Source organism: Bubalus kerabau, chromosome 6, assembly GCF_029407905.1.
Source record: "Bubalus kerabau isolate K-KA32 ecotype Philippines breed swamp buffalo chromosome 6, PCC_UOA_SB_1v2, whole genome shotgun sequence".
Classification (NCBI taxonomy): Eukaryota; Metazoa; Chordata; class Mammalia; order Artiodactyla; family Bovidae; genus Bubalus; species Bubalus kerabau.
In genome coordinates this window covers 93,636,515-93,660,525 of record NC_073629.1, presented here as the reverse complement: position 1 = coordinate 93,660,525, position 24,011 = coordinate 93,636,515, and the positions used below count along the sequence as shown (strand labels likewise).

Sequence of the window (24,011 nt, the reverse complement as noted above, 5' to 3'; positions counted from 1 at the left end):
GCTTGAAAGCCTTGAACTAGAGTCCTAGTCCTGATATCACTTGTTCTGAGACCTGAGGCAAGTGTTTTCAGCTCTCAGAGCCTCAACTTTGTGATCCAGAAAGTGGGGACCACACCCCTGCCTGCCACCCGCACAGGCCAACCCAGTGGAAATGTCACAGTCGGGGCTCAGGCTACGCCTGCCTGTAACTCTCCAGCTGGGACCCCACGTGCAGTCTTTCCCCTTTCTTACACTCCACTTTCCGTCAAGTGGAGCCCATTCTGGACCCTCAAGGATGGGGAGATAGTGTGAGTCTGGCCCTTGTGCTCAGGAAAGTAGTGAATTGAAATCCTGCCCTTGGCCCCTAACCCTGGAGGCCTTCCCCAGGCCCTGCAGTTCCTCAGGCTCAGACGTTGGTCTCGAGCTCACTGATCTCAATGGTGCAGTGGTCCAGACTGGTGGTGGCTGGTTCCTCATCCTGCTCCACCTGGACGGGGACGTGGTGGGGACAGGAGGGCCCCAGGGTCAGCTCTGCGGCCTCAGCCACGCTCTTCACACAGCCATTCTGCTGGGTTGCCACGATCTCCTGGAGGCTCACAGGCTTGGTCTCACAGGGCAGCGGTTTCTGGGGAGAGGAAACAGGTCTTGGCAGCAGCAGGAGGGACTGGGGTCAGACAGTAGGGAGGACTGGACAGGCAAAGGGCTGGGGACAGTCTGATTGGTTTTCCTACAGACATGCTGTGAGAACTTGCTAGGTCATAGGGCCTCTCTGGGCTCCAGTTTCAAGTTGTCCTGCCTCCTGGGACTGTCTTAGGAGAGGGGGCACCTGCCCCCTGGGATCCAGTGTGGGAGTGGACAGCTCCCCTGCCTGAGCCTCAGTGTCCTCCCCACGGAATGGGACAGCCGCTCCAAGTAGTTATTGAAGGAGCCCTGAGGACCATGAAGCTCCCAGCAGACGTGTGAACGCTGGCCTTGTTGTCAACAGGACACGAGGGTATGGCTCCCTGAGGATGCTGTGTTCACCACCGGCCATGGTGGGTGTTCAACAATCAGCTGTGAGAGGAGTCTGTCACCCGGGTGTCCGTGAGCAGATCAAGGTGTGGAGGGATCGGTGGAAGGCTGCCCCGCTGGTGGGTAGCTGATGTGCTGCCCTGCCCACCACTCCTGGCTGCACCCTTGGGCCTTTGGGCAGCCTGGCTGGAGGCAGACGGTGTGCTCACCTCAGTGCCCGTGTCCTGAGCGAAGTCTTTCCGGCAGACGTGAGCCATGATCCCAGCAGCCAGTGCATCGCCCAGCACATTAATCATGGTGCGGAAACGGTCCCTGGTGGGCCAAGGTGGGCGGTGAGCGGCAGGCCCTCTGTTGTAAGGAGAGCTGGGAGAGGGCGGTGCTCACGGGACGGGTGTCTTCCTGGTCCTCCCGGCCCAGCACCCCCTGGCGGTGCTGAAGTGGGGGATGCAGGCATGTGACTGTGTGGTGTCTCAGGGCCTGTGTGTCAAAGGGCTTGGGCTAATGCTCCGCTCCCACCCTCCTGAAATTTTTGTATTTAAAACTCAAAAACTTGTAGTTTTTGAACAAGGGATCCTAGGTTTTCACTTTTGAAAACGGCCCCACAGATCATGCAGCTGGGCAGGTGTCAATGAGTACCCACTGTGCCAAACCATGGCAGCTCCCCAGTCCACTGTGAGCGCCTGCCTCCCAGGGGACAGGAGAGGGTGGGGGGAAGCCCACTCACAGAGCCCAGTCGACAGCGATGATGAGGGTGATGTCGTCGGTGGGAAGGCCCACGGAGGTGAGCACGATGACCATGGTGACGAGCCCGGCCTGGGGGATGCCGGCTGCCCCGATGCTGGCTGCAGTGGCTGTGATGCTGCAGGAGAGGGTAGGGAGCATTGCTGGGCCCTGGACCCAAGGAGGAGGCCAGAATGCCAGAGCCTCTGGGGGCAGCATTGTGGAGCAGGCATTATTAGGAATGCCACAGCAGGGCATTCTTGGGGCAGGGGCATGCCTCTGCCCAAGGTACTGTGGTCCCAGAGGCTGTATCCCTGGCCTCAGCAGAACGTCCTAAGAAGTCTGTGGAAAGCCGTGTGTCTGGGTTTGATCCCTGGGTTGGGAAGATCCCCTGGAGGAGGGCGTGGCAGCCCACTCCAGTATTCTTGCCTGGAGAATCCCATGGACAGAGGAGCCTGGCAGGCCACAGTCATTATAGGAGTCCAGGAAGTTGTCCACGGGCTCCCATCGTCCACTCGCACTGGGTCCCCAGGGTCAGACTTGTACCCTCAGGCTGGCATGCGAGGCCTTCCCCTTCACCTCTGTCCTCTCTTAGCACCGTCCCTCAGCTCTAGCTACACCAGCAGCCCCTCCACTGTCCTCAGTCCCGCCTCTGGCCTCTGCTTGCCCTGTGTCTGCCTGCAGTGCTCCCTGCTATGCATGTCCCCGCTGCAGGCCCTCCTCTAGGCCCTAGCTCCCCAAGTTGCTCAGAGCTCCCCACCTGCAGGGCAGCCCTGGGGAAGAAGCGTGGTGCCCTGAATCATGAGACCCCAGCACTGACTTGCTGTGTGGCCTGGAATGAGCCCCTTGCCCTCTCTGGGCCTCAGAGACCACATGAGATATGGGAGCTCAAGACTCCCGAAAGCCCTTCCAGAGCAACCATCTCCAATCCACACTGGGTGCAGGGTGTCAGGATCACACCTGATGGTGATGATCTGGCCGAAGTCCAGCTCATAGTTGTTGACCTGGGCAATGAAGATGGCAGCCACGGCCTCGTAGAGCGCCGTGCCATCCATGTTGATGGTGGCGCCCACGGGCAGCACAAAGCGGGCAATGCGCCGGTCGATGTGGTTGTTCTCCAGCAGGCACTTAAAGGTGATGGGCAGTGTGGCTGAGCTGTGAATAGAAGGGCCAGTGTCTGCCCATCACCCTCCTCCAGGATGGTCAGGGCCCCCAGGTTGCCAGCTGGTCGGTAACAGAAGCGACCCCCCCAACCCCCAATGCTAGGCAGCGGGCCCATCTAGGGTGAACAGACTGAAGGAACTTTTAAAATGGTCATGTGGCCAGACTTGCCCAGGCTCAGGGCCTTAGAGACCCACTGTGCACACTGGTCAGGAAGGGAGTGACTGCCAGCAGAGCATCTGATAGGCGCTGGGTGCTGCGCTTTACACCTCATGGCTTCCTGCTACGAAGGTTTTGAGTTCCTTTAACAGGTGAAGAAATGAAGCCCAGAGGGGAGGAGGGGCTGACGCCATGTCACATGACTATGCAAAGTGGAGATGAAGTGGTCAACAGCAGGGCCCTGGGTGGGAGCACTGACTTCGGGTTCCAGCTTCCCGCTAGCTTAGTGGCCTTGGCACCTTCTCAACTTGTACGTGCCATAGTTTCCTTGTCCCAAACAATTGGTGCACTATGGATCTATTAGGATTCAACAAGAGAGTGCTTAGAATAGCGTCTACATATCGTAGGTGGCTTCCCTGGTGGTTCGGGCTTCCCTTGTGGCTCAGCTGGTAAAGAATCTGCCTGCAAGGTGGGAGACCTAGATTTGAACCCTGGGTTGGGAAGATCCTCTGGAGAAGGGGAAGGCTACCCACTCCAGTATTCTGGCCTGCAGAATTCCATGGACTGCATAGTCCATGGAGTCACAAAGAGTCGGACAGACTGAGCGACTTTCACTTCACTTCCCTGGTGGTTCAGACAGTAAAGAATTTGCCTGCAATGCAGGAGACCCAGGTTCAGTCCCTGGGTGGGGAAGATCCCCTTGGGGAGGGCATGGCAACCCACTCCAGTATTCTCGCCTGGAGAATTCCGTGGACAGAGGACCCTGGCAGGCTACAGTCAATAGGATCACAAAGAGTCGGACACAATTTAGTGACTTAACAAGCATCCATTGTAGGTACTCAACCAATGGTAGCCCTGGCTCTTGTAGCTATGTTGTTACTGAGCTCCCAGTAGCAGTATTGGGCCTGAAATTCGGGTTTGCGTAGCCCCACAGCCCTTACTCCCCACAGGTCACTGCCTGGGAGGCCCAGGTACACTTGCCAGAGCCCCTCATGGGCCCCAGGTATGCTGGGCCCGAGGCTGTGGTTCCTGTAGGAAACGGTGAGGGCTGCTGGTACTGCTGGGGCTTAACCAGCAACGTGGGGGCCAGCAGCTGCTCAGGGCTTCATCTTTCCCTCTCCTCTCCTCCCTCTGCCCTGGATGCGGTTCCCAGACAAGGCTTCTAGGGCTTTTCCTCACTGGTTCTGCTCCTCCCGAGTCCTGCATGAGGTGCTTCTGCTGCCAAGGGTGGGTTATGTGGCTGCCAGGGAAGGAGGTCTGTGGTGGCCCTTATTCCCATTTTACAGACTGGGGGACTGAGGCCTAGGGAAGAGAAGGCAGTAAGAGATGGAGGGAAGAGCCAGGCCTTTGAGGCCAGAGACATGGGCTCAGGTTTAGGTGACTTCCTACGTGTAGAGCTTGGACACTCACTGTGGTAAGAACCACTGTTTCTTCACAGGGTTAGATGCCCAGTAAGTGACCACCTCCTTCCCTCTCCTCGCTCAATAGCAGAGTCTGCATGACTTCATCTCCCTGGGTCTTCTGCACTCAGTTGCGGTCTGGGATGCTTGAGGTCAGGTGTTGCTTCACCAAGCCCAGAATGGCCTTAGTGGGTTATCTCCATTAATCACACAGCAACTCTATGTGCCAGAGGCCACAGTGATCCCCAGTCTGTATATGAGGAAACTAATCCCACCACCCGGGGAGGTGGAGTGACTTGCCCGCAGTCACAGAGCTAGTGGGTAATGGAATCATGACTCAGATTCCCACTGTCTAGAGACACTGCCAACGTTGTGACATGGCTACCTGCCAGTGCCAGTAACCGGGCAAAGTCCCTGAAGAGCAGAGGGCCTGACTCCAACGGAAGCACCACGTGGCAGTGAAAGGCGGCAGAGACTGCAGACTCATCACTCTTCAGCTCTGCCTGCGCCTGACACGTGGACGCCAACCCCCATGTGGACTGAGTGAGCCCTGGGGATGCGGAGGAGGGCTGGCTGCCGTTCGGGAAGGTAGGGGCTCATGCATTTCAACAATAGGTCTTGTTACCACATCCTCCCCCAAGTTTGTGAAGTAGGTCACATCGACACTTTCCATGGTTCCATGGCTACAGACAAATGATGGCTGGACAGAAGAATAGCTTTCAGCCATGGTCTCCTCCCTGACACTTTCACTGCCCAGGGCTACCTGGAGGAGGTGGCCAGTGCGATGAGCAGGGCCTGGAGGATGCCGCGGATGAAGACGATGGGGTTCTTTTTGGTGATGAAGAAGTAGAGCAGGGGCAGGATGAAGAGGCCATGGACGACCAGCCCGCACACCACAGTGACTGCATAGAAGCCCAGCTTCTTTCCTACGGTTGTGGGGTTGTCCATCTCCAGGATCTTGCCAGCGATGAGAAACACGATGCCAAAGGGGAAGTACCTGGGGTGGGCAGGGCAGTCGGCTTACCATCAGGCAGGCAAAGACCCTGGGAGGCCCCAGACACTACATCACTGCCGGGCCTGTCTTCCCTGAGCCTTCTAGGACTCTTGTGAGGATAGAATGTGACTATGTACCTGAGTACCTGGCATATGGTGTCACTAATGCCCCCTTAACCAGTCCAGCCATGCACAGCCTTCACCCTTCTGCCTTCTTCTGCAGGCCCACATTTCAGCCCAGCAATGAGACAGCCTCTATGACTGACCTTGGCAAGCCTCTGCCTTACCTTATCTCACTGTGCAGGGTTGGACTAGAAGATTCCTAAGGTCTGAACTCTGAGCCAAGGAGTGGCAGCTGGCTGTCACTTCCAGTGTCTCCTTTCTCCAAAAGCTGAGCTAATGAGGCCCCAAGAGATGGGGAAACAGCCTGAGAGGTCAGGAGGATTAGCTCTTGGTTTGCCTCCAGGGGGCCTGTCAGGGCCAGAAGTGGCAGGCCCGGGGCTGGAACTCGGCCTGGGCAGGGCTGGGGGTATCCTCCTGTGCAGCTTTCTGCTCATTCCTACGGGACCACGGGGTCCCTCCAGCTGCCCAGGGCAGGGCTGGAAGTGGGTGGAGTAGGTAGGAGTCCACCCTCGACCCCCACGACGAGGCTCACCACACAGCCACGGCCACGATCTTCATGACAGACTCGTTGAGGCACTGGCAGAAGCTGACCAGCGGGGCCCCGCTGTCACCCATGCGGCCCAGCATGATGCCTGCGGAGGGCGGGGACACAGCAGATGACACCCGGCAGAGGGAGGCAGACCTGCCTGACACCTGCGTGAGCCAGCATGTGCTGGGGCCAGGCATGGACAGACCGCGGGCACACACGGATCTCAGCGCCTGGCCGACAGCCCAGCAGCCTCTGCCACCCGGCGCTTTCCCCCTGCTTCCCCTCCCTTCCTGGCCTCCCCGCTGGAGAGGTCTGTGACCTCCCCACAGGGATCCATCTCTTCCTCCTCTCTACCCAGCAGCACGTGCCACCTTCTAAAGATAAAAATGCTCCCTGCCAACACCCGCAACTGACTTTCCTGCACACAGAGACCATAACCAACAGCCACCCGTCTCACCCTGGCTCAGAACCCACTTGGCCTGGCCAAGCCTCTAACTCCTGCCTCTGTCTGGCCCCGCTTTCCCTTCCTCACTCTGTTCCTGCATTCTGCCTTCTTCACATTTCTAGGCTACATCAAGCTCTTGGCTGTGGTGGGGGCTTTGTCCACTCAGTTCCTGATGCCTGAAGCCCTGGCCTGGAGGCCTGCACCTCCCCAACTTCCCCTTGGCAGACTCCCCATTTATTTTCTAACCTGTCTCTTTCTGATCCCCTCATATCACTTATTACAACAGGCATCCACTGTGTTGTTCTGTCTCCTCCAATAGAAAGTTAACCCATGAGGGCAACTTATCATTGAATGAATGAACAAGGGAATGAATGACAAAGCTTTTTCCAAAGCCCCTGTCACCCTCCCCTTGGGGTTCTGAGCTCATGCAGGTAACCACAGTTAGGTCACTCCCAGAACAGTGACAAGCACGTGCTCTCCCACTGGTGACACAAAAATGGAGAGCATAATACACTCTGCGTCTGCCTTCATGGAGCTGACTGTCACCGTGTCCAAGAGGTTCATCCACTGACTCAGCCGGTGAGGGGCGGGATCTGGATCCTGGCCTCTGGAACCCCAGGGAAGAGCTCTTTCCCTGCCCAGGATGCTCTGAACCCATGCGGAACAGGGAGCAGCTACCACGGGGGAGGGGAGTGGAGGGGCCCTACTGGGGTGGGCAGGAGAGGCCAGAGAGGCAGGCGATACTGGGCCCAGCTCTGTCCATCTGGCCTGTGGAAGCCCGGCTGAACTCAGAGCCAGGCTCCCCGCTGACTGTCCCTCCCCAGATATTCCTGCTCCTCATCAAGCTCCCTGTTCCACTCCCAGGCTCTGGCTGGCTTAGAGCAACTGTACATGTGGAGGGTGGCAGTGGGCTTCCTCCCACAAGCAAGGCCAAGGCCACCTTAGCATCAGCCACATCCCAACACCAAGGAGAAGACGGGGAAGGAGGCTCAGTGAGGGGAGCAGCTGCACGGTGTGCTCACACACACTCAGGCGGGGGCCACAGAGACATCGACAAGGCAAGAGGACACACGAAAAATAGTCACTGACACGCGGACAGTGACGTGCTCAGTAAACAGTGAAACGAGTTGAAGGCTCTCAAACTTTTCTTTAGTTCTACTAATAGATGTCCTTTTAGTATGCTCCCAGCCCTAAGAGAGCGGTGATGGCTGGGGAAAAGGAAGAAAGTCCAGGGCGGGGGACAGATTATCAGAGGTGCTGAGGATGATTCCAAACACCGTCCTCTCATACACCAGGGTCTCTGAGGTCCTGGCCCCTCTGTGTGCCCACCTGGCCTTTTGACCAGGATGAAAAGAACTCCATTCCCCAGTGTCATTCATCTGCCCATCCACCCATCTTTCCCAGTCTACCGAGCACCTGCTCTAACCAGTCATGTGGTGGCTGTGGGGCTACATGGAGACCAAGACCTGTCTCTGCCTGCATGGGATGCACACAGCTGCCGTGCAGGCATTAAACAGCCACACTAACAAGCAGGCAGTTGTATTGGGTCAAACGTTTAAGGAATAACAGAGGGCATCTGACTGGGGTTAGACTTTTCCCCAGGATGGGATGCTAATATTAAGCCCCCTTAAGGATGAGAAAAGTGTAGCGGAGAGTGAGGGGCAGGAGCAGCCTGGCTGAGGGAGGCACCTTCCAGGGACAGACAGGCAGAGCGGCTGGGGAAGTGAGCCAGCCGAGAGCGGCAGCCTGGCCAGAGCTCACAGGCTCTGCAGGTCACGCAGTGACGGGGTGCAAACCCTCTCCAAGGACAGTGGAGCCAGTGGAGGCTTTACATGGGGACTCAATGACCCTGTGAGGAGGACACACAAGGACAGGGGACTCTTGGGGCAGTTTTTCCAGAAACCACGTGAGAGATGACAATGGTCTTGGCTGGGGCAGTGGGCAGAAGGAAATGCAGAGGCTGGAGAGATTTCAGAGGCAGACCTGATGGGATTTTGGTGTGAGTTGAAGCAGAGGGCAAAGTAGAAAGTAAACCCCAAGTTCCTTGCCCAAGAAACCAAGAAGATGGGAGAATTAACTTGAGAAGAAAACCCTGTGTAGGAGTTGGAAGCTGGAGAGCGCTCCACTAGGCCCAGGGCTGGGGCTGGGGGAAGGGGCCGATAGGATTTTATAGTGAGGCTCATGGTGACCCCTGGCATGACCCAGAAGGACGAGGTGGGACTGGCAAGCTAGATAGTTGTGGAGGGGTTAGGAATTCCTAGACTCCAAAAAAGGAAGAGGACTTCACTGATAGCTCAGTTGGTAAAGAATCTGCCTGCAATGCAGGAGATGCGGGTTCAATCCTTGGTTGGAAACATCCCCTGAAGTAGGAAATGCAGCCCACTCCAGCAATCTCACCTGGAAAACTCCATGGACAATGAAGCCTGGTGGGCTACAGTCCATGGGACGGCAAGAGTTGGACACGACTTAGTGACAAACCTCTGTTACCCAAGAAGGAAGGAGGTTGTGTGCATATGTCGGTGGGGGTGGTCACAGGGGGGATGCTGCCAGCAGAGGCATATCCAGAGGTTTTGTAGGATCTGAAGTTTGCACAGTTTGGAGCCTTCTTCAAGAAAAAGAACATAACATTTAAAAAAGGAAAAAGGATACAGGCCTTAGAAGGGACCTGTGCAAGTTAAACTTCACCAGCTTCATGGTAAGTAGCCTGTGGTGGGCCTTGGGGACCCAGCAAAGGAAAGGGTATGGTCACAGGCCCCCAGAAATGGCACAGACAGGTCTGCAGAGAGAGGGGGCCACTGAAAAAGCCTTGTGGTTGAGGGTGGAAGGGAAGAATGAGGGCTTTAAACAAACAGCTGCTGGCAAGGTCAGAGGCATGGCCTTCTCAGAGAGAGGACCAACACCCCTGGAGGCAAATAGCACCCAGGTGTGGGGAACAGCAGCTCCAACTCGGGGAGCGCTAGGGACACCCCCTTGTCCCTGGGTAATGGATTAGGGACTTGAGTCACTCCCTTGGAAGAGGAAAGGAAGGAACCTCCTGGAAGATGGAGAGACTCCAGGCTATTCAGGTTACTGGACATGGGAGGCAGGGAGGGGTAAACGCAAGGAGGGCCAGGCTCCAGGGCTTCCCGGGGTGGTGGGCAGCACATACCCATGGTGGCAGAGAAGATGACGATGCCCAGCACGTTCATGCCATCGCTGGTGCCAGGCTCTGACTTGTAAACGACCTCTGGAGGGGGTGTCAGGTCCAGGGCGAAGTTCTGCACACGAGAGCCATTCTCCTCCTGGACCCCATAGATGAGGATCTGCCGAGAAGGGGTCTCCTCTGATGCCACCGTGGGGGACTTGACAACGGGGGTGGTCTTGGTGCGATACTGGTGGGTGACACCCCAACCAGGAATGAGTCAGGACCAAGTGTAATATCAACAACAACAATAATAACATCTTGGAAGCACATCTGTATCCACTCATGAACTATGTGATTGACAGTAACCCTGTGACATAGGCAGGACAGGGATTATTATCAATATTTTACCAAAAAGCAAAACTGAGATTTGTTCATTCGTCCACACACTACCCAGGCACACCTCTCTCCATCCCTCCTCCCCTCTTCTTTCTGTGCATCATCACACCTACCTGTGATAAGTCACTTCAGTCAAGTCCGACTCTGTGAGACCTTGTGGACTGTAGCCCGCCAGGCTCCTCTGACATTCTCCAGGCAAGAATACTGGAGTGGGTTGCCATGCCCTTCTCCAGGGGATCTTCCCAACCCAGGGATCAAATCCGCGTCTCTTACTTCTCTTGCACTGACGTTCTTTACCACTAGCGCCACCTGGCTGGGACCATCCTCCATTCACCTGTTTGTCCTTCAGCCACCCACTATCCACCTGCCTAACAGCCAGCCAGCCCTGCCTTGCACTGAAGGAAACTTGCACCTTCTGTTAGGAAAGCTTAGTTTGCCCCGAACTTTCTTGAGATGAGATGCCAGCTGGGGAGAGCTACGTCAGCTACCCCTCTTCCTCAGCCCCCAGGACATTGCCAAGTCTTTTCTTCTCATTCCTCAGGTACTATGAGCCCAAACAAGGGCTGCTATCTTCCTAACACCAAGTATCAATAAAGCAAGGTTTCTGGGAGTGGGTGGAGAAAAGGAACCACTCAGGAAATATACCTAAAATTTCAATGCTTCAGTTCCCTCATCTGTGAAGTGGGGTCTTCATGGTTACTCACCTGATTAGGTTAAATGAGATGAAGTATGTAAAGTGCTGAGGGTAGTGTCTGGCACACGGTAAGCCTTCTGTAAACATTACTGCTATAATCACTACCACCACCATCAAAACCACCGTCATCATCCCAGTGTTGAACACTCTGTGCCAGGTGCTGATTCTTGCAGGATGGGTAGGAGTTTGCCAAAAGATAAGGGCATTTCAGATGGGGTACAAAGTAGAGCAATGTTCTCTTTCTCTCTCACATCTTCAGTAATTGCCCATCACTGTTGGGATAATATCCAAACTCCCTAGCCTAGCATTCAGGGCCCCTCACTACTTGGCTCATTTCATAGATGAAGACACAAGAGGTGAGGGAAGATACAGTGATTAGCTCAGGCTTTCACAGCTCCTTATTTTGGAGCCTCTCCTCCATCTCTCAACCACCTCTTGTGCGTCTCCAGGCTCAATACGGGGCCCACCACAGGGAAGCTCAGGAAATGCTTGTTGGACTGAGTCAACCAACAGACTGACATTTTAGAAGGGAAATTATTAGAAGTGCAAATAAGGATTGGTGTACAGGATTGTTGGAAACTGACCTGACTATTCATAAGCTCCAATTCTTTAGCCACTTGATGTGAAGAGCCAACTCACTGGAAAAGACCCTGATCCTGGGACAGACTGAAGGCAGAAGAAGGAGGCAGCAGAGGATAAGATGGTTAGATAGCATCACTAACTCAGTGACATGAATTTGAGTGAACTCTGGGAGATAGTGGAGGACAGAGGAGCCTGGTGTGTTACAGTCCATGGGGTACAGAGTCAGACTTTACTTAGTGACTGAATAACAACAAGGCTGTTTTGGTAAACAACCAAAAGGAGAAATAGGCAAATAAATTACAGCCTCGGCTTACATCAGGCTATGACATCATCACTAAGCATTGTATTTTTTGTTGTTATTCAGCTGTTCAGTCATGTCCCACTCTTTGCTACCCCATGGACTGCAGCACACCAGGCTTCCCTGTCCTTCACCACCTCCCAGAGTTTGCTCAAACTCATTTCCATTGAGTCAGTGATGCCATCCAACCATCTTGTCTTCTGTCACCTGCTTCTCCTCCTGCCTTCAATCTTTCCCAGCATCAGGGTCTTTTCCAATGAGTTGGCTCTTTGAAAGTATTGAACTTCAGCTTCAGCATCAGTCCTTCCAGCGAATATTCAGGATTGATTTCCTTTAGGATTGACTGGTTTGATCTCCTTGCAGTTCAAGGGATTCTCAAAAGTCTTCTCCAACATCATAGCTTGAAAGCATCAATTCTTCGGTACTCAGCCTTCTTTACGATCCAACTCTCACATCCGTACATGACTTGTATTTTTAAGAAACATTAATAACCATGTAAAGTGCTCATGAAATAATGAGAGTGGGGGAAGAAAGCAAGATGCATACTGTGTGTGTACTATGATCCTAATTTTATTTTTTAAAACATTTCAACAGAGAAAAAAAGACTAGAAGCATACCATCCACTATCACTATTGTTAGGTCCTGGAACTACAAGTATTTTTATCCTCTGCTTTGGGCTTCCCTGGTAGCTCAGCTGGTAAAGAATCCGCCTGCAAGGCAGGAGACCTGGGTTCAACACCTGGGTTGTGAAGACCCCCTGGAAAAAGGAACAGCTACCCACTCCAGTATTCTGGCCTAGAGAATTCCATGAACAGAGGAATCTGGCAGGCTATAGTCCATGGGGTCACAAAGAGTTGGACACAACTGAGTGAATTTCACTTATTTATTTTAGTATTTCCCTAATATTTTACAGTGAGTATTATTACTGTTTTTATTACAGGAAAGGGTTATTTTAAAAAGAAAGAGAAAACAGGCTTTGATGCCAGCAGGTCTGAGTTCACCTATTAGTTCTGCCATTTACTAGTGATTTAACCTTGGGCAAATCCTTTAACCCTCCGGAGTCTCAGTTTCCTCATCCAGGAGATGTTCTGGTCCTAGCCCAGGGTAGGGTTATTGTGAGGACTGAGGGAGACCCTGTGCATGAGCATGGGCGTAACTGAGGGCGGAGCCAGCACTCAGTGGGGGCTTCCTTCTCCCCTCATAATTCTTCCTCGTGAAAAGTCAGAACCCAGGGCAGGGGTACGGCCACAGGAGGCTCTAAAGATCTAGGTCCTCCCCTCTGCCCCTCTCCTGTAGCATCCCACCCCTCGAGACAGGGAGACTAATCAGCCAAGCCAGGCCTAGGCTGGCCCTGCCTGCCCACCCTCCATCACCCAGGAACCCACTCACCTGCTTGAATGTGGCTTCCACCAGGTTGGCTGGGAACATGTTCCTGAGAAGAGAATTAGTAATTGAAGAATTCCAGGACAGGAGGGCCCTGAACACCTCCTTTGGCAGTGGAGGCCTTCCTTGACCCCGCCCCACCTGCCCCTGCAGCCTTGCCTCTTTCCATCACTCCAAGACTTTAAGCTTCAACACCAACTGCATATGGTTTCCCGAATACGCTGTGTACTTTTCCAACTCCAGGCTTTTGACTGCTGTTCCTTCTGCCTGAAATGCCCTGCCTACTTCTCTGGCTGATTCCTACACCAGTCAAGCAGAGACCAAATCTTTTGCAACTGCTCCAGGCAGACTCCTTGGCCCTTCCCCTATAGTTAGCTACGCTCCAGCATGCTGCTGCTGGCACTAGTCAGGTGTCTGCCTCCCCGTTGACTGGCCTCCTTGAAGGGGGGACTTGGCCATTCATATCTTATCTGTGGCTCCCAACACAGGACCTGGCATATAAATGGGATCATTATTATTAACATAATCTTCATCTTCTAAAGCAGGAGGGGGTCTTGTCCTCCCAGATGTAAAAACATACTATAAATATGCAACTCTCAAAACAGTGAGATACTGACAACCATCAACAGAAAAATCAATGTAATGGAGCCTATACCTGGAGACAGAACCTGGGACATCTTAGTATTTCATATCCTATAGAAGTTGCTTCACAAATCGATGAAGAAAGGAAAGGCCCATTCTAGAGAACTGCATAGCTGACCAACTATTCAGAAAAATAAACACCAGGTCTTGGAAATTCCCCGGTGGTCCAGTGGTTGGGAGTTTGCTTTCCAGTGCAAGGGCTACATCAAGGCTGTATATTGTCACCTTGTTTATTTAACTTATATGCAGAATATATTATGCAAAATGCCAGGCTGGATGAATCATAAGCTGGAATAAAGATTGCCAGGAGAAATATCAACAACGTCAGATATGCAGATGATACCACTCTAATGGCAGAAAGAGAAGAGGCACTAAAGAGACTCTTGATGAAGGTGAAAGAGGAGAGTGAAAAGGCTGGTTTAAAACTCAACATTCAAGTAACTAAGATCAAGGCATCCGGTTCCATCACTTTATGGCAAATAGATGGAAAAAAGTGCAAACAGTGACAGATTTTATTTTCTTGGGAAGTGATTTCAAAATCACTGTGGACGATGACTGCAGCCATGAAATTAAGACACTTGCACCCTGGAAAGAATGTTTTGACAAACCTAGACAGTGTATTAAAAAGCAGAGACATCATTTTGCTGACAAAGGTCTGTCTAGTCAAAGCTGTGGTTTTTCCAGTAGTTATATATGGATGTGAGAATTGAATCATAAAGAAGGCTGAGCGCTGAAGAATTTATGCTTTTGAACTATGGTGCTAGAGAAGACTTTTGAGAGTCCCTTGGACTGCAAGGAGATCAAATCAGTCAATCCTAGAGGAAATCAACTCTGAATATTCATTGAAGGGACTGATGCTGAAGTTGAAGCTCCAATACTTTGGCCACCTGATGTGAAGAGCTGATTCACTGGAAAAGACTCTGATGCTGAGAAAGATTGAGGGCAAGAGGAGAAGGAAGTGACAGAGGATGAGATGGTTGGATGCCATCTCCAACTCAATGGACGTGAGTTTGAGCAAACTTTGGCAGACAGTTTGAAAGCAGGGAAGCCTGGTGTGCTGCAGTCTATGGGGTCACAAAGAGTCAGACAACCCTTAGCGGCTGAACAACAGCATGGATTGCAAGTTCAATCCCTGGTTGGGGTGCTAGGATGCCATGCATCTCACAGCCAAAAAATCAAAACATAAAACAGAAGTGATACTGTAACAAATTCAATAAAGACTTTAAAAATGGTCCCCTTAAAAAAAAAAAAACTTAAAAAATAAACCCTAGATCTTTATGCTGTTGTTTTGTTTAGTCACTAAGTCATGTTGGATTCTTTGTGACCCCATGGAGCCCACAAAGCTTCTCTGTCCAGGGGATTTTCCAGACAAGAATGCTGGAATGAGTTGCCATTTCCTTCTCCAGGGGATCTTTCCAACCCAGTATCAAATCCATGTCTCCTGCTTGGCAGGCAGATTCTTTACCACTGAGCCACTTGGGAAGCCCTAGATCTTTATGTACACTGCACCAAAATAAATCCCAGATGGCTGAAAGAAATAAATAATTTAGAAAATAAAACCATAAATATCTAGAAAAAATACAGATTAATATTTTATCAGATCTCAGGATGTGGAAGGACTTCCAAGAACAAAATGAGCAATTAAAATAGATCAGTAGATTTCACTTCATTAAAACTAAGAACTTCCTAAGTGCAGCTTAGTATCCTGGATTGGATTCTGGAACAGAAAAATAGGACACTAATGGAAAACCGGTGAAATCCAGGGAAGCAATTTAGTTAATACTGTTGTACTAATCTCATGTCTTACTTTTGACAAATGTGCTAGATGTAGGTTACTAACGTCAGGGGAAGTTAAGCAGAGCTGGGAACTCTCTGTACTCTGCAACTTTTCTATAAACCTAAAATCAGGCCAAAATCAAAAGCTAAAAAATTAAGAAACTCTTTAAGACAGATTACAATACAAATAAAATAATAAAGCAAACAAACTGGGGAAACTATACAACAAAGTGTTACCATCTTCAATCTTTAAAGAGTTTTTACGATTCTTGGCCTTGTTTCCATGCTCACTCTCTGTGTTTTCTCGCCAGAACATCAGCTCCCTGGAGGGTGGGATCTCTGCTTTGTTCTCTGCTATGTCCCTAGCTCCTGGAAGAGTGCCCAACGCATAACAGGCACTCAGTAAATATTTGCTACATAAATAAATGGACCACAAAAACATTAATACTTCAATAGAAAAATGATCCCCTTCATGGATCACAGACTTGTCATGGCAAAAGGGCTTGCATGACTCTATTAAGCTATGAGCCATGCTGTGCAGGGCCACTAAGATGGACGGGTCATAGTGCAGAGTTCTGACAAAACATGGTCCAACTGGAGGACGGAATGGCAAACCACTCCAGTACTCCTGACATGAGAACCCTATGAACAGTATGAAAAGGCAAAAAGATATGACACTGGAAGATGAGCCCCTCAGGTTGGAAGTTCTCCAATATGCTACTAGGGAAGAGTGGAGGGCAATTACTAATAGCTCCAGGAAGAAAGAAGCAGCTGGGCCAAAGTGGAAACAACACTCAGTTGTGGATATGTTTGGTGGTGAAATTAAAGTCCAATGCTATAAAGAACAATATTGCATAGGAACTGGGATGTTAGGTCCATGAATCAAGGTAAATTGGATGTGGTCAATCTTCCAAACAGGAGATGAAAAGAGTAAACATTGACATCTTAGGAGTCAGTGAACTAAAATGGATGGAAATGGGTGAATTTAGTTCAGATGACCATTATATCTACTACTGCAGGCAAGAATCTGTTAGAAGAAATGGAGTAGTCCTGATAATCAACAAAAGAAGAGGCTCCAAAGCACTTTCCAAAGACAAACTTGCACACAAACAAAGGTCATAGTCACTGTTTGGTGGTCCGCTGCCCATCTTATCCACTACAGCGTTCTGAATCCTGGAGAAACCATTACATCTGAGAAGTATGCTCAGCAAATCAATGCGATGCACTGAAAACTGCAATGCCTGCAACCAGCACTGGTCAACAGAATGGGCCCGATTCTTCTCCATGGCAACGCCTGACTGCAAATCACACAACCAATGCTTCAAAAGTTGAATGAGTTGGGCTACAAAGTTTTGCCTCATCTGCCATTTTCACCTAACCTCCTGCCAACCAATTATCACTTCTTTAAAGCCTTTGACTGTGTGGATCACAATAAACTGTGGAAAATTCTGAAAGAGATGGGAATACCAGACCACCTGACCTGCCTCTTGAGAAATTTGTATGCAGGTCAGGAAGCAACAGTTAGAACTGGACATAGAACAACAGACTGGTTCCAAATAGGAAAAGGAGTACGTCAAGGCTGTATATTGTCACCCTGTTTATTTAATTTATATGCAGAAACTCTGGACTGGAAGAAATACAAGCTGGAATCAAGATTGCCGGGAGAAATATCAATAACCTCAGATATGCAGATGACACCACCCTTATGGCAGAAAGTGAAGAGGAACTCAAAAGCCTCTTGATGAAAGTGAAAGAGGAGAGTGAAAAAGTTGGCTTAAAGCTCAACATTCAGAAAACGAAGATCATGGCATCCGGTCCCACCACTTCATGGGAAATAGATGGGGAAACAGTGGAAACAGTGTCAGACTGTATTTTTCTGGGCTCCAAAATCACTACAGATGGTGACTGCAGCCATGAAATTAAAAGACGCTTACTCCTTGGAAGGAAAGTTATGACCAACCTAGATAGCATATTCAAAAGCAGAGACATTACTTTGCCAACAAAGGTCCGTCTAGTCAAGGCTATGGTTTTTCCTGTGGTCATGTATGGATGTGAGAGTTGGACTGTGAAGAAGGCTGAGCGCCAAAGAATTGATGCTTTTGAACTGTGGTGTTGAAGAAGACTCTTGAGATTCCCTTTGACTGCAAGGAGATCCAACCAGTCCATTCTGAAGGAGATCAGCCCTGGGATTTCTTTGGAAGGAATGATGCTAGAGCTGAAACTCCAGTACTTTGGCCACCTCATGTGAAGAGTTGACTCATTGGAAAAGACTCTGATGCTGGGAGGGATTGGGGGAGAAGAAGGGGCGACAGAGGATGAGATGTCTGGATGGCATCGCTGACTCGATGGACGTGAGTCTCAGTGAACTCTGGGAGTTGGTGATGGACAGGGAGGCCTGGCGTGCTGTGATTCATGGGGTCGCAAAGAGTCGGACACGACTGAGCGACTGATCTAATCTGATCTGATCTGAAGCATCTCGACAACTTTTTGCAAGGAAAATGCTTCCACAACCAGCAGAGGCAGAAAATGCTTCCCGACAGCTCATTGAATTCTTAAGCATAGATTTTTACACTACAGGAATAAACTTATTTCTCACTGGCAAAAATATGTTGATTGTAATCGTTCCTATTTTAATTAACAAAGATGCGTTTGAGCCTAGTTATAATGGTTTAAAATTCACAGTCTGAAACCACAGGTGTTTTTGTACCAACCTAATAGAACTAATAGAACTTCTCCCTGGAGAAGGAAATGGCAACCCACTCCAGCACCCTTGCCTGGAGAATCCCAGGGACGGGGGAGCCTGGCAGGCTACAGTCCATGGGGTCGCAAAGAGTCAGACATGATTGAGTGACTTCACTTTCACTTTAATAGAACTAACACCAAAAAAAAGATGTCCTTTTCATTGTAGGGGTTTGGAGTGCAAAAGTAGGAAGTCAAGAGATATCTGGAATAATAGACAAGTTTGGCTTTGGAGTACAAAATGAAGCAGGGCAAAGGCTAACAGAGTTTTGTCAAGAGAACCTGTTGGTCAACCTGTTGGTAAACACCCTTTTCCAATAACACAAGAGATGACTCTACACATGGATATCACCAGATGGTCAATACCAAAATCAAATTGATTATGTTCTTTGCAACTGAAGATGAAGAAGCTCTATACAGTCAGCAAAAACAAGACCTGGAGCTGACTATCACTCAGATCATGAACTCCTTATTGAAAAATTGAGGCTTAAATTGAACAAAATAGGGAAAACCACTAGGCTATTTAGATATGACCTGAATCAAATTCCTTATGATTTCACAGTAGAGCTGATGAATATATTAAAGGGATTAGATCTGGTAGACTGCCTGAAGAACTATGGACCAAGGTTCCTAATATTGTACAGGAGGCAATGACCAAAACCCATGCCAAAGACAAAGAAATGCAAGAAGGCAAACTGGTTGTTGGAGGAGGCCTTACAAAAAGCTGAGAAAAGAAGAGACACAAAAGGCAAGGGAGAAAGGGAAAGATTTACCCAATTGAATGCAGACTTCCAGAGAATAGCATGGAGAGTTAAGAAAGCTTTCTTAAGTGAACAATGCAAAGAAATAGAGGAAAACAATAGAATGGGAAAGACTAAAGTTCTCTTCAAGAAAACTGGATATATCAAGGGAACATTTCATTTAAGTATGGGCATGATAAAGGACAGAAACAGTAAGGATCTAACAGAAGCAGAAGGGAGTAAGAAAAGGTGGCAAGAATACACAGAAGAACTGTACAAAAACAGTCTTAATGACCTAGATAACCACAATGGTGTGATCACTCACCTACAGCCAGATATCCTGGAGTGTGAAGTCAAGTGGGCCTTAGGAAGCATTACAACGAACAAAGCTGGTGGAGGTAACGGAATTCCAACTGAGCTACTTAAAATGCTAAAAGATGATGCTGTTAATGTGCTGCCTTCAGTATGTCAACGAATTTGGAAAACTCAGCAGTGGCCAAAGAATTGGAAAAGGTCAGTTTTCATTCGAATCCCAAAGAAGGGCAATGCCAGAGGATGTTTGGTGACATGGACTCCCTCACAAGGTTCTGGCAGCAAACTATAAAGCAATTTTCAATTTACAGTGAGGGTCTCTGCCTTTATAATCTGCCTTAGGAATCTATCCTAAGTCAGAGATGCTCACAAGGATTTTTGTTCCTGTGCTAGCACTTCCCTGAACAGCCCAGAGCCTCGTGTTCATGCTGCGTCCTCTACCTGGACCCTCCTTCCCGCTCACTCTTGTTCTTGGCATGTTTCTTCTTTTGCAAGACTCAGCTCAGATATCCATGGAGTTATACATGTGAACATGAGTGTGGGTTTTTTTTTCTTGACTTTACACCCCAGCAGTCAGTGTTGAGAAGCAGAAACTATAATTTTTTTTCACTGCTGCTAAAATACCGGTTCAGGGTAACCTGTATTTTATGTGGTGGTTAGAAGAGGACTTACAATGAGCTGCCAAGGCAGAAAACTGGTAAAGAATGGTCATGGTTTTCCCCTCTGATTTCAGCATTGTCACAAGGGAGAGGGAAAGCAGGGTCAGGAGCTGAGATTGCAGAAGCTCACCTGAGGATTTTTTTTCAACAAGTGATAAGCAAATTTCTGCCACCAGAACACTGGCTGCCAGCAAGGGCTTTGGAAATCAAGCAGAGCCAAAGCTCACACTAGGCACGCTGGCCTGAGCACTCGTGACCAGAATGAAGGATGTCCATACTGCGCCAGTGATAGCAGTTCGAAAACGTCTCCTGGGTACAGTCCCAGTAGGTTCAAGTGACTAGATGTTTCTCTAATAAAACTTAGAAGGAAAGCCACTGTATTCTGAGCAGAAACCAAGAGCGTTCAAAAGGCCACACGTAAGAAAGCGAATGAAACTTATACCTCATGCGTTCATCTCTTTACAACATCCTTAACAATGGAAATAATTTAAAATATGTGCTGTGGCAGGGATGACTAGCTGTCTCCCCAGTCTCTATTCTTTCTTCTCACTAACAGAAACTGAAGGCTGTTACAGGGACCAAGAGGGCCCTGACAATAAGCCCTGTTTCCCAGCCTCTTTCCGGAGGGGTGGTCAGTGCAATATAAGTGGGACTGATGGGGTGGCATTTCCTGGAAAAAGCTTGCAAAGATGCTTATGCAGCCAGGACCCTTTGGTCCTTTCCTCCAGCTCATTTCTTTCTGCCCAGAACATGGACAGAACAGGTAGAGCTTCAGCAGCCTCACTGCACCATGAGACACTGATGAGAAAAGCCAAATGCTAAATAAACACGCCAAAGCACAAAGGTGAAGGGAGCATGGGCTCCTGGTGATCCTTGCCACCTCTGGTCTGCTTATCAGAGAGGAAATACACATCTTTACATTAGTTAAGCCTCTGCTGCTTCAGGTTTCTCTTAACTAGCAGCCAAAAGCATTTCCTGGTGCGTGTGGCTGTATTATTGTCCACAAGCTTATCCTCAGATTTTTTTTTAGTGTGTTTAAAAACATTTGGTGCGGGTAAGCTGGGTCTTCATATGGTGCACGGGCTTCTCATTGCTGTAGCTTATCTTGTTGCGGAGCACAGGCTCTAGGAGCACAGGCTTCAGCAGTTGTGACCCAGACTCAGTTGTTGTGGCGCATGGGCTTGGTTGCCCCTCGGTATGTAGGGTCTTCCCTGACCAGGGATCAAGCCCGTGTCCCCTAGACCACCAGGGAAGTCCTAGCCTCAGGTTTTCATAAAGAATTATACTTTTGATTATTAAATGAAAAAACATACATTTTCTTTTGGCTTTGAAGACCCATCGCAAGCCTTCCTTTTTTCCCCAGGAGACCTGGGTAGTTACATAAAATTCAGACATAATGTGCCTGGGAGATATTAGTAGGCCAAGACCATACACTCTGCCCCAGGCCTCCCTGCATGTCTCCTGGGGTGAGGCCACGGTCCACCTCACTTAGTATTTGTAAGTTCCCAAACTCACTCCTAATCCCACGTCCCCAGCCCAAGCTCCAAAGGTGGGAATTATTCCTTTCCAAGCACAGCTCCCAAGAGCTTCATCCAATCCCTGAAGGGGTGACTGGGGGCTATAAATAGAGCCAAGCTGACTTAATCTCTCTGGTGTTTTTGAAAGATTAGAAAACAAAGAAGGGGCCCAGCTCTGATTGGTGTTTCGCTTGGGTTTGTCCCGGGAGGCTGCCCTGTGAGCAGACGTCAATTTTCTGGAGCCCCCCCTTGGAGTTCTAGGAAATGAACTCATGTCTTGGAGAGTCATCCAGGGACATGGCCTGCTGTGTTCCTCTGGAAGCATCTCAGAGAGACATAACATATATCTTCCCACCCTGAAGGATGCTGTGAGCCTTATTTTCCTGTTCAGTTGAAGCCCTCATCTTTCTGACTTTGCCTTAGTCATGTCTGCCTCCATTTCCCAGTTCCCTCTCCTGGTCACCCATAGTCTTGTTCTGTTTCAGCACTTGGTGGGCATCTGCTCTGAGCCAGAGCAAGGCTGAGGCAGCTGCTTTAACTTCCCTGCTGGTGTCTTCATTTTCTGCACAGCCTCTTAGAATCTCAGAGCTAGAAAAGGATGCCGAGAATGGCTATCCAGGGTGCTCTTCCGATCTGTCTGTCCTAAGATGATTGACGGCTGGATGCAGGGACCTTTATTCTCCTGCCTTCCCCACCGCACCCCTCCCCCTACCCTCCCTCCCCACCAGCTCTCAGTCCAACTCTGCCCAGAGAAGTTACTTAATAAAAGTGGGCTGAATGGGACCGAAGTGACTACACCCCTTCCCAGGGCATCCCATGCCTCCAGGCACATCCTGCCCACTCCACGCTACCCTGCTCTGATCCATCCTTCCCAAACCCACTGGCCTTCCCCTTCTCAAGTAGAGCAGCCACCCCCTCAGCATGGACTCAAGGTCTGTAAGGTTGAGCTCTACACCGTCCTGCCAGCCTCGTCTCCCAGAACCTGCCTCCAGAACTTTCTGCCTGTGCCCAGAAGCCTCCTCACTGGCCTCTGGGCCTTTGTGTTTCAGAACCACAGAGCTAGAAGGGATCTTGAAACCCACTGGGGAAAGAGGCCCGGGGAGGGGGCTGGCCCCTGGGAGCCGCACCCCAATCCCATAGAGCTGAGACCAGGGTCCCTGCGGGAAGCTCGTGACCTTCCCTTGCAGCCCCACTCTCTGACTGAGACATGGTGACAGCGATGTCCAACCACCCAGCTTTGCAAAAAAGCTTGCTCAGGGTTGAAAGCGACTGGGGGAAAAACCTCAAACCCAAAGTATCAATTTTCACCACGTGAAAAGCAGCTGAGAGCAGGGACTCCTCCTGGAACATTTGACTCTGACATGTGTGTCCAATCCAGGGCCCTGAGCCCCTGAGCAGGGGAGGCCGTTGGGGAGGGCGGGGGCTCCCCATGCGCCAAGACTCCTTCTACCACAGGGAAAGGCTGTTTCGAATCATAGGCTCCAAGAAATGATGACTCATAGGCACCAAATCTTAGAAATAGTGGATCTTAGACATGAAACTTCTCGAAATTCCTCTGCCCTTGGCTTCCAGGACATCAGCTTTCCTGGTTTTCCTCCTGCTTCAGCAGCTCTGCACCGTCCTCCAGGGTGGCTGTGGGCAAAGGCACGAGGCCTCGACACCTCGTGCTTGGCCATTTTCTCCGTGTCAGTGCCTCAAACCCGGCCCCAGTGCAACAGATGTCCCCGCCTCCCACGTATGCAACCAGCAAGCACTCAGCGCCTCTGCTGTGCGGGTCTGCTCTAGGCTCCAGGATACAGCAGGATGGTTTTTAAACAACTGGCCCTCCTGGAGCGTACTTTATTCCAGTGAGACAGAAATACACAGATAGGGTAATGTCAGGCACTAAGACAGGCTTTTAAGAGAGAGGGTCTGGGAGGGCCCTCTGCAGAGGTGTAAATGGAGCAACGGAAGGACTATCCTGACAGAGGCAGTGAGGAGGACAAGGTGCTGAGACAGGATCCTAAGGACATTTGGAGGACTGTATGGAGGCCAGCAGGCTGGAGCCAGGAGAGAGTTGGAGTGAAGGTCAGAGGCCCAACCTGTACGTGGTGGGGTGGATCATGATGGGCCCACAGGCCACAGTGAACACTGGATTTTGTCAACCTATGACAGGTTGTGAGCAGCTTTATAAAGGATCCATCTGGCTGTTGTGCTGAGAACACACTGTAGGGAAGCAGAGAGAAAGCAGGTGACCATACTTGACTCTCAAGAGAGAGGTGATGGTGGTCTGTGTGATGGTGGAAGTGGCAGAGGGACAGGAGGCATACGGTTTAAGATATTACAGAGCTGCCAGAATTTGCTGAAAGATTGGATGCAGGATATGAGAGAAAAAGAGACACCAGACTAAGATGGAAGGACTGAGGAAAGCACAGATTATGGGGAAAATCAAGTGTTGAGCTTCAGATGTGCTCATTTTGAGATGCCTTTAGACAAGTGCATGGACGAATCTGGAGTGCAGGTGAGAGGTTTCTGCTGGAAAAAAAATTTGGCAGTGTCAGCGTACAGAAAGCGTACACCAACGTACTGAGGGAATCGCCAGGCAAGTAAAGGTAGCCACAGCAGACTCTGCCTGGATCTCTCTAACTCT

General features: G+C 50.2%; 1 protein-coding gene across 1 annotated transcript in view; it reads right to left on the bottom strand.

Moving 5' to 3' along the window:
• The window catches only part of SLC1A7 (solute carrier family 1 member 7), a 52,680-nt gene continuing 28,669 nt past the window's right edge, over positions 1-24,011 (bottom strand). The window contains exons 4-11 of the mRNA XM_055586960.1: positions 13,004-13,046; positions 9,669-9,891; positions 6,079-6,178; positions 5,194-5,427; positions 2,671-2,865; positions 1,715-1,849; positions 1,200-1,302; positions 1-604 (exon numbers count right to left, since the gene is read on the bottom strand). Of these exons, the coding sequence (XP_055442935.1) occupies positions 386-604; positions 1,200-1,302; positions 1,715-1,849; positions 2,671-2,865; positions 5,194-5,427; positions 6,079-6,178; positions 9,669-9,891; positions 13,004-13,046 (1,252 nt within the window). The 3' untranslated portion in view covers positions 1-385. The remainder of the gene's footprint in view (positions 605-1,199; positions 1,303-1,714; positions 1,850-2,670; positions 2,866-5,193; positions 5,428-6,078; positions 6,179-9,668; positions 9,892-13,003; positions 13,047-24,011) is intronic.